This window comes from Vipera ursinii, assembly GCF_947247035.1.
Source record: "Vipera ursinii genome assembly, chromosome: 6".
In the NCBI taxonomy this organism is placed as follows: Eukaryota; Metazoa; Chordata; class Lepidosauria; order Squamata; family Viperidae; genus Vipera; species Vipera ursinii.
The window spans coordinates 3,097,827-3,108,116 of NC_139515.1; the positions used below are offsets into that span (position 1 = coordinate 3,097,827).

The window sequence follows — 10,290 nt, forward strand, 5'->3', positions numbered from 1 at the left end:
TCCAACTGTAAGTCTTGGAGCTCCTCAGCACCTTCCTCTGACTCTTAATGTCACTCCAGGCCCTGTTGTGATTCAGGGTCAGCCTGTGGGTTCGGCAGTTGGGTCGGACGACTCAGAGGAGGAGGGGGTGTTGAAGAGCTTGCTGAGGGGGTTGAAGATCTTGCTGATGAGAGCCCTCAGCCAGGCCCCTCCCACCTGGTCACGACGGAGACCCAGCTGTGTGAGCCTGACAGCGTGGATGAAGATGACCCACAGCTGGCCCTGTTCAAGGACGCCCGACGCAGGAAGCAGTCAATCAGGAGTAAACAGAGGAAGGCAATGGGGCACCTCGGAAGGAGGCAGAGAGAAGCCACGCCCTGAACTGTATAAAAGGGGAATGCGTGGGAGGGCTGGTTTGCTGAAGGCAACCACTTGATTAGTTCCTGTTTCATAGCTCCTGTTTCATGGTTGGTGTCTTGTTTTGCTCTGTTTTATGTTAATAAATTTGGCAGGCTTAATTCCAGCCTCTTGCCGTTTGTAAAGGGGTTGTCCATGCCTTTTCTGCAGGGCCGGTAGCAGGCTGGTACAGAACAGGCCCCTCCTCTTCATCATCTGATTCCTCAGGCTCAGCGGCTGAATCCGCTGGCTGGGTGAGGAATCGCAACAGGATGTTAAAACTGTCCCCTTGTGACAGTGCTACAAGTCTTCCCTTGCAACCCGTGACTGACTGTGACACAGCAAACAATTCAACCTGGAGGGGAGAAGTTTTTATTATTTGACAAATTTCCACGAATGCTTGGTGAACTTACGAGCGGCTTTGATCTGCTTCTGAGAGGCCCTGTATCTTAAACGTCCCAAGCCAAGAACTGAATAGTGATCCTGATTCTGGGAAAGGAAAACAAAATATAACTTATTTATAGCAGCCTCGGGTTAATAACAACTGCCCACAGAAACTATTAACAACAAGAAATTGTGTTCCCTCTCTTCCCCGGCAGTCTTTTCCTAGTTTAGTTGTCTGACATGCCAGTGCAGACGTTGTTGCCTTTTGCTTGTAACAGGTAGACTTACAACACTTTGTGCAGGGGCTGTTTGAAGTTACAACGGCACTGGAGAAAAAAACAAGACTTACGACTATTTTTCACACAACCGCTGCAGCACCTGCCTGATTGTGTGATCAAAATTAAGAAACTTGGCAAGTGGCTCAAATTTATGATGGCTGCAGCGTCCCAGAGTCCTGTGATTATCTTTTGTGACCTTTAGACAAGCAAAGTCAATGGACGTGCATGATTGTGCAACGGAATTTCATTTTAATGTGCTGATGAGCGTACATTCACAGTGACAATAAATTTATTATTCTATTCTATTTTTTTCTATTCTATTATTCTATTCTATTCCATTTCATTCCATTATTCTATTCTATTCCATATTTTCTATTCTATTCTACTCTACTCTATTCCATATTCTATTCTATTCCCATTTTCTAGTCTGTTCTATTCTAATTCCATTCCATATTTTCTATTCTATTCTATTCTATTCTATTCTATTCTATTCTATTCCCATTTTCTACTCTATTCTATTCTAATTCTAATTCCATTCCATATTTTCTATTCTATTCTACTCTACTCTATTCCATATTCTATTCTATTCCAATTTTCTACTCTATTCTAATTCCATTCAATTCCATATTTTCTATTCTACTCTACTCTACTCTATTCCCATTTTCTACTCTATTCTATACTAATTGTAATTCCATTCCATATTTTCTATTCCATTCCATTCCATTCTTACCGTATTTTCCGGCATATAAGATGACTTTTTAACCCATGAAAATCTTCTCAAAAGTCAGGGGTCTTATACACCGGCTGCTGAAACTTTAGGGACAGGGCTGGCTGGAAAACCTGGAGCAGATCTCCCATTTAGTCTGCGCAGGGAAAGCTGCAGTCTGTGATTTTTTACAGGCTGGGGTCTGGGCGTCTTTCCTTCTAAAGTTGAAGAACAGCTGTAGTCTATCCCATCTTGAAAGGCAGGTGGGGAATGCAGCAGTCAGAGCAGCTGCTTAGCTCTAAGGACACATTTGACTCAGGAACTGGGCGGGCTGGCTGGAAAACCTGGAGCGGATCTCCCATTTGGTCTTTTTTTTTTTAATCCCATTTATATCCCGCCCTTCTCCGAAGACTCAGGGCGGCTTACAATTTAAAGCACAAATCAATGTGCTTAGCAATAGCCTTCATTCTATGTATATGCCTGCTTGTTAGGACAAGAAGCAACGGATGGAAACTAGTCAAGGAGAAAAGCAACCTAGAACTAAGGAGAAACTTCCTGACAGTTAGAACAATTAACCAGTGGAACAACCTGCCTCCAGAGGTGGTGAATGCTCCAACACTGGAAGTTTTTAAGAAGAGACTGGACAGCCATTTGTCTGAAATGGTCTAGGGTTTCCTGCCTTAGCAGGGGGTTGGACTAGATGACCTCCAAGGTCCCTTCCAATTATTATTACTTCTTCTTCTTCTTCTTCTTCTTCTTCTTCTTCTCTAGATGACCTCCAAGGTCCCTTCCAATTATTATTACTTCTTCTTCTTCTTCTTCTTCTTCTTCTTCTTCTTCTTCTTCTTCTTCTTCTTCTTATTATTATTATTATTATTATTATTATTATTATTATTATTAAGTTTAATCCACTTGCACTGTTTTATGTTTACGTTTGATGACAAACAGCCTTATGTTTATAAGTGAGTTTTCCTACTAAGTACATGCATGTCATAAGCATTTGAATTAAAATTACCATATTAAAATCAAATCTGATGTTTTTTAATTTTTATTTGGTGTACGTTGGAAGAGGGGTAGTCTTATACGGCGAGTATAGCCCAAACCCTATAATTTAACAGGAAATTTAGGGGGTCGTCTTATACGCCCAGTCGTCTTATACACTGGAAAATACGGTAATTCTATTATTACGTACCTTCCAATCTTTTGGATCCAGAGTTTTTAACATGGGAAATTCTTCTAGTTGTAATTCTTCATCTCCCGACTCTTCAGAACTTTCTTTCTCATCTTCTAATTCTTGGAAAGAGGCAGAAACATTTATGTTTCTCCTCCTCACGAAGGCTTCAAACCATCTTCCCACAGGCTCAACTTGGCAGAGCACCGAAGCTGTGAATGCAAACATTCGAACGAAACTAAATGTTATTATACATGCCAAACGTTGAAATCATCTGTCAAATGTCCTTCGCATTTAGCAATTTCATTCATGAGCACTCCAGTGCCCTATCATTGAACTGCGGCAATTAAAGGAGTTTGGTCTCAGGGTTAAGGCACCAGGCTAGAAACTGGGAGACGGTGCGTTCTAGTCCCACCTTAGGCATGAAAACTGGCTAGCTGATTTTGGGCCAATCACCAGGCGACTGAGAGTTCTAGTCCCACCTTAAGCATGAATGCCAACTAGTTGATTTTGGGCCAATCACCAGGAGACCGAGAGTTCTAGTCCCGCCTTAGGCATGAAAGCCAACTGGTTGATTTTGGGCCAATCACCAGGAGACCGAGAGTTCTAGTCCCACCTTAGGCATGAATGCCAACTGGTTGATTTTGAGCCAATAACCAGGTGGCCGAGAGTTCTAGTCCCGCCTTAGGCATGAATGCCAACTGGTTGATTTTGGGCCAATCACCAGGCGACTGAGAGTTCTAGTCCCACCTTAAGCATGAATGCCAACTGGTTGATTTTGGGCCAATCACCAGGAGACTGAGAGTTCTAGTCCCGCCTTAGGCATGAAAGCCAACTGGCTGATTTTGAGCCAATGACCAGGTGACTGGGAATTCTAGTCCTGCCTTAGGCACGAAAACTGGCTGGGAGACTTTAGGCCCATCTCTCTCTCTCAGCCCCACCCATCTTATAAGATTCCTCTTGTAGGGAAAATAGGGGGAAGAAGGCATGTTCAATGCTGTGGATTATGTATAAAAATAATAAAGGCAGATGTAGATAAATAAATGGAGAGACCTCTCATGTGTTTCCTCCAATCAAGGAGAGAAGCTGAAAAGCACCCAAGAGTGTAATTATTGTCAAACCACTTCCCACAGTGTTATTAAGAAAACTGTTTGTGTAGTTACCAGGCTCAAGACTGAAATAAAGGACACATAAAACGACAATTCAAACTGAGCAAAGCCAACATAAAGTAAAGAAAGAAAAAAGTAATAGCCGGAAATGTATACCTATATTTTGTTAGTGGAGTCTGTGAGAAACAAACAAAAATAATATCTGTATAAACGTTTATCATCAGAAGTTCCTTAAAAATGAGTAAAACGTATTTCCTGAAAATACTTTTATCTGAGCAACAATAGACGTCTGCATAATTAAAGGATGAAACAAACGCCTGCTGCCATTTGTCAACCTCCCATCGCCCGGTTCGCTCCCACAGAGTCGGCCTCCTCAGGGTGCCGTCGGCCAGGCAATGCCGGCCGGTGTCCCCCAGGCGGAGAGCCTTCTCTGTGGGCGCGCCGACCCTCTGGAATGAGCTGCCTCCGGAGCTGCGGATGGCCCCTGACCTTCGGTCCTTCCGCCATGACCTGAAGACCTGGTTGTTCCAACAAGCGGGCCTGGACTGACTACGTTTTTTAATTAGGCTTTTTATTATTTATTATTTATTATTGGGATTTATATGTATTTTTACTGGGTTATACCTCTGTTCTCTTAAGATGTCGATTGAAGTCAAGAAATCCACCACTCCTCGCAGCGCTTAAGCTGCTGGCCGAACATCAGAGCACCACACAAAAGTGGATGGAAGCATGGAGTAGCTATACCTCCCAAGATATTTCTGAGCATATTAATCCTAATAGTATACCTCCAGGATTTAATCTACCCCGACACATATGGGTGACGTACAAGAGAATTAGAACGACTCCTGGGGTGTGTGCCGATTCTCTGTACAAATAGGGAAAGACACCTTCAGCACAATTGTGATTGCGGGGCTCCCGGACAGACTATCCAACATATAGTGAGGGAATGCACTAATAGAAGATACCCAGGAGATTTTAAGGACTTCCTCTGCGTAACAAACGGCAGCTACTGACTGGATCTCCAAACTCGACATTAAACTCTGAAATGTTATTTCTGTTTTCCTCTTAGGTTTTATAATTGCTTCTTTTTAAAAAAAATGTTTTAACTTGTAAATCTGAAGTGCTTTTAATTCTGTGTGTGACCAGCCATACGCTAAATAAATTACTGGGTTAAAATTGTCTTGTATTTATTGCATCTATTGTTTAATTCTTTTTTAAATGTTTTACTTTATGTTTTTTAATTTTTAAGTTTGTGAGCCGCCCTGAGTCCTCAGGGAGAAGGGCGGCATATAAATTTAATCAAATCCAATCCAATCAAAATCAAAGTCATTTTTCCGTGACGGATGAAAACAAATCCATGCTGCCTTTCTAGAACACAGCAATTGCCACTATTACTACTGCTAGTGCTCGATCATGCATGTCAAATACCTCATTTAAAAATGGCCCATAAAACATAACCTGATTTTTTTTTGTTCCTTCTGATAAGTTACTGCACAAGGTTACAATCAACCAAGGATTGATCTATGCCCAAATGAAAGGACAGAAATGCACACAATAACAAAAAAGGCTTCAACTATCAGTCTACTTCAATGTCTATGGAGATTCTCAGTCCTCCAGGTCTTGGGGCTGAAGAACTGAAGAAGCTTCTGGGACGAGAAGCGACAGGTCTTCAAAGAAAAACAGGGAAGTCCAGTTGCCTCGTGCAAAAAACAAAACAAAACACCTTTGGGACAACCCTGACCTGGAGGACTGAGCATCTCCGTTCACACGTTTCAGGGGCCAAACATGGTAAGCAGACTCCAGGTTCAAGCCCTGCCTGGATCAACCTGCAGCTTGGAAAGGCGGAGTCCAATTCCCCTGGAAAGCTTCAAGGTTGTCTGATTCCGACCTCTTGTCATTCAGGACACAAAAGGAAAGACAGGGAGCGTACGCTCCAGACGGACAACTATCTTGATGTGAGCCTCTCAGAGTCACCTGAGCTGCGAGATGGCAAATGGCAAATAAAATCTGATAGATAGATAACGGGATGGACGGATGGATGATGGAGATAGGCGGATGACAGAGAAATGAGATATAATAGATATTATAGATGACATGATACAGAGACAGAAATAGGTAGCTATACAGTAGATAGATAAAGAGATATAGCTGTTATCTATATCTATCTATAATCTATATCTCTATGTTTGTGTGTCTTTGTGTGTATGTGAGATAGATGGGTAGTGGATAGACAGATGATAAGAGATAGATGACAGATTTATATATAGAGAGAGATAATATATGACATTGAGATAGACAGATTATATGTGTGTGTGTATGTGAGATAGATGGGTAGTGGATAGATCAATGATAAGAGATAGATGACAGATTTGTATATAGATATATAGACTATGACATTGAGATAAGAAAATCTCAGAAAACACACACACACACACACACACATATATATATGACAGATTGAGATAGAGATTATATATGTGTGTGTGTGTGATATATATATATATATATATATATATATATATATATATATATATGACAAATTGAGATAGATAATATATGTGTGTGTGAAATATATATATATATCTGACAGATTGAGATAGATTATGTGTGTGTGTAATATCTGACAGATAGAGATAGACAGATAATATATATATATGTGTGGGGTGTGTGTGATATATATATATATATATATATATATATATATATATATATAGAGAGAGAGAGAGAGAGAGAGAGAGAGATAATGTGTGTGTGTGTGTAATATATATATATCTGACAGATAGAGATAGACAGATAATATATATGTGTGTGGGGTGTGTGTGAAATAAATATAGATAGATAGATAGATATAGATATAGAGAGAGACAGACAGACAGACAATATGTGTGTGTGTGTGTGTGTGTGTCAGATATATATGTCTGACGGAGTGAGACAGACAGAAATAGACAGACAGACAGACATAGAGTAGGTAGACAGACAGACAGGCAGAGATCAGTGGCGCGGGGGCCGCTCCCCCCCTCCTTCCCAACGGATCTCCTCGTGGTCTCCTACCCGTCTCCAGAGAAGGCCGGCCAAAGGCCCCCCCACTGTCGGGGCCCGTCGTTCAAGAGGGGCGGCAGCTCTCCCCAGCAGGCAGCCCCCACCAGGGAGGCCCCCCTCCCCTCCCCCGCCCCGAGGCGGCACCTACCGGCCGACAAGGCCCTGGCGACGGCGGTGGCCTGGCCCTCGGGCGCCCCGCGCAGCATGGCGGCCCGCCGGGATCGCTCGGCCCTGCCCGCCGGTTGCCAGGTGCCGGCGCGTGGAAGGGCCCGGCCAGTGCTTCCGGGTCGCCGGGTCAGCGCCGCTTCCTCCTCTCGCAGGGAAGGTGGGGGGGAAGAGCCGTTGGGGGCAGGCGAGGTCGCGGGGGGGGAGGGGCAGTCGGCAGGAAGGCGGCCTTTCTCTCTCTCTCTCTCTTGCTCTTTCTCTTTCTCTTCTTCCTTTTCTCTTTCTCTTTTTCTACTTCCCTTTTTGCTTTCTTCTTTCTTCTCTCTCTTTCTCTCCTTCCCTTTTTTCTCTTTCTCTTCTTCCTTTTCTCTTTCTCTTTTTCTACTTCCCCTTTTGCTTTCTTCTTTTTTTCTTTCTCTTCCTCTCCTTCCCTTTTTTCTCTTTCTCTTTTCTTTCTTTCTTTTCCTTCTCTTTCTTCTTCCTTTTCTTTCTTTTTCTCTCTTTTCCTTCTCTCTCTTTTTCTCTTTTCTTTCTCTCTCTCTCTCTCTCTTATCCTTTTTTCTTTCTTTCACCTTCCCTTTTCTCTCTTTTTTCTTTCTTTCTCTCTCTCTCTCTTTTCCTTCTCTTTCTCTTGCTCTTTCTCTTCTTCCTTTTCTCTTTCTCTTTTTCTACTTCCCTTTTTGCTTTCTTCTTTTTCTTTCTCTTCCTCTCCTTCCCTTTTTTCTCTTTCTCTTTTCTTTCTTTTCCTTCTCTTTCTTTCTCTTCTTCCTTTTCTTTCTTTTTCTCTCTCTCTTTTCCTTCTCTCTCTTTTTCTCTTTTCTTTCTCTTTCTCTCTCTCTTATCCTTTTTTCTTTATTTCACCTTCCCTTCTCTCTCTCTTTTTTCTTTCTCTCTCTCTTTCTCTTTTCCTTCTCTTTCTCTCCTGTTTTTCTTTCTCTCTTTCTCTCTCTCTCTATTTCTATTTCCTCTCTTTCTTTTTCCTTCTCTCTACTTTCTCTTTTCCTTCTCTCTTTCTCTTTTACCTCTCTTTCTCTCTCTTTCTCACACGTTCTCTCTCTCTCTCTCTTTGCCCACTGGAAGAGTTTGGGTCTCAGTGGGATGAGATGGAGGGGGGGAGGGAAACAAAAGGGGGAAAAAAGTGAAAGAAAAAAGCACCTGAAGGCAGGACAAGAAGCAACGGATGGAAACTAATGAAGGAGAACTAAGGAGGAATTTCCTGACAGTCAGAACAATTAACCAGTGGAACAACCTGCCTCCAGAAGCCGTGAATGCTCCAACACTGGAAGTTTTTAAGAGGAGACTGGATAGCCACTTGTCTGAAATGGCATGAGGTCTTGAGCAGGGGGGGGGTTGGACTAGATGACCACCAAGGTCCCTTCCAACTCTGCTACTGTTATTGAATGGCCTGATGAAGAGGAGGGCTTTGCCGCCCCTTCAATTGGGTTGGATTTGGGTTTTCAAATGAAGAGGAGAAAATTAAGTTTTATCTGTCAGTTCTCACTGCTTTAACCCAGGATTTGTAACCTTGACAACTTCAAGAAGGGTGGATGTCAACTGCTAGAATTCCCCCCAGCCAGCCACATTGCTTTAACCAAAGGAAAACATACACACAACACAAGTACACCAAAACACAGGTGTCAAGATATCTTTTTCTTTTTGTATAGGCACATAATTGATTTGCCTTTCCTTCAACAGTGTGTGAGACTCTTGAGACTGCCTGGACAAATTCCTGCAGGGTTTTTTTGGCAATGTTTCAGGAGTGGTTGGCCATTGCCTCCTTCCTAGGGCTGAGAGAAAGTGGCTGGCCCAAGGGCACCCAGCTGACTTCTCCTGCCTAAGGCAGGACTAGAACTCACTTTCTCTTGATTTCTAGCCGGATGCCTTTAACACCAAATTATCTTAAATATCTTAATTTAAATATCTTAAAATAAAGGCTAAGTATCTTAATTTAAATATCTGGAATAAAATATAAAATTATCTCTCATATACATGCACATACACTAGAATATATGTGTATACTTACAATCTCTATGATTTGTGTTTGTGTATCTAGATATAGGTGTCTAGACGTGTCACACAATCACACACACACACACACACACAGAGACCTCCTCCCCATTACAGGATTAGATGTCAGTTTAAATTTTGAAAAATCTTTCTCCAGTGGAGGCATTTCACCAAGCATTAATAACCCAAGAAAGCAAAATAAACACACATATACACTAGTTTATGTCTATATACAATTGTGTCTATCTATTCTAGATACAGGTATCTAGATCTCTCTATTTTACATCGTCACCACGATGTAAAAAAGATGTCAAGACTCTAGAAAGAGTACAGAGAAGAGCAACAAAGATGATTAGGGGGCTGGAGGCTAAAACATATAGGTAACGGTTGCTGGAATTGGGTATGTGTAGTTTAACGAAGAGAAGGGTGAGGGGTGACATGATAGCAGTGTTCCAATATCTCAGGGGCTGCCCCAAAGAAGAGGGAGCCAAGCTATTCTCCAAAGCACCTGAAGGCAGGACAAGAAGCGATGGATGGAAACTAAGCAAGGAGAGAAGCAACCTAGAACTAAGGAGAAACTTCCTGACAGTTAGAACAACGAACCAGTGGAACAACCTGCCTCCAGAAGCGGTGGATGCTCCAACACTGGAAGTTTTTAAGAAGAGACTGGACAGCCATTTCTCTGAAGTGCTATAGGGTTTCCTGCCTTAGCAGGGGGTTGGACTAGATGACCTCCAAGGTCCCTTCCAACTTATTATTATTATTATTATTATTATTATTATCATTATCATTATCATTATTATTATTATATGTGCAACACAATCACACCCACCCACATCCTCCCCATTACAAGATTAGATTTCAGTTCAGAGTTATCCATTTTTGCCACATCCTTCTCCAGTGAATGTATGTCCCCAAGGGTTAATACTCCAAATGAAAGCAAAACACAACGGTCTCCCATTTCTCTAGGGAAGATTAGAGACGGGAAGGCCTGGGAAAAAACCGGGAAAATTGGGAGGAAAAACCAGTCCCTCCCCCCCGTTTTTCCCAAAGCCG

At 42.3% G+C, this 10,290-nt stretch overlaps 2 protein-coding genes across 3 annotated transcripts in view; both read right to left on the reverse strand.

The window, feature by feature from the left end:
• Positions 1-7,778, reverse strand: part of DNAJC2 (DnaJ heat shock protein family (Hsp40) member C2) — a 27,565-nt gene extending 19,787 nt beyond the window's left edge. Inside the window, exons 1-3 of one of the 2 annotated variants that reach the window (XR_014492871.1) lie at positions 7,211-7,778; positions 2,936-3,126; positions 789-864 (exon numbers count right to left, since the gene is read on the reverse strand). Coding sequence is in view for 1 of the 2 variants with exons in the window: in XM_083365851.1 (XP_083221977.1) it covers positions 789-864; positions 2,936-3,126; positions 7,211-7,268 (325 nt within the window). In the remaining variant the exon portion in view is untranslated. The remainder of the gene's footprint in view (positions 1-788; positions 865-2,935; positions 3,127-7,210) is intronic. The other variant, XM_083365851.1, reaches the window with a different exon arrangement.
• The window catches only part of SLC26A5 (solute carrier family 26 member 5), a 306,769-nt gene that overhangs the window by 235,601 nt on the left and 60,878 nt on the right, over positions 1-10,290 (reverse strand). The gene's annotated exons all lie outside the window — the stretch shown is intronic.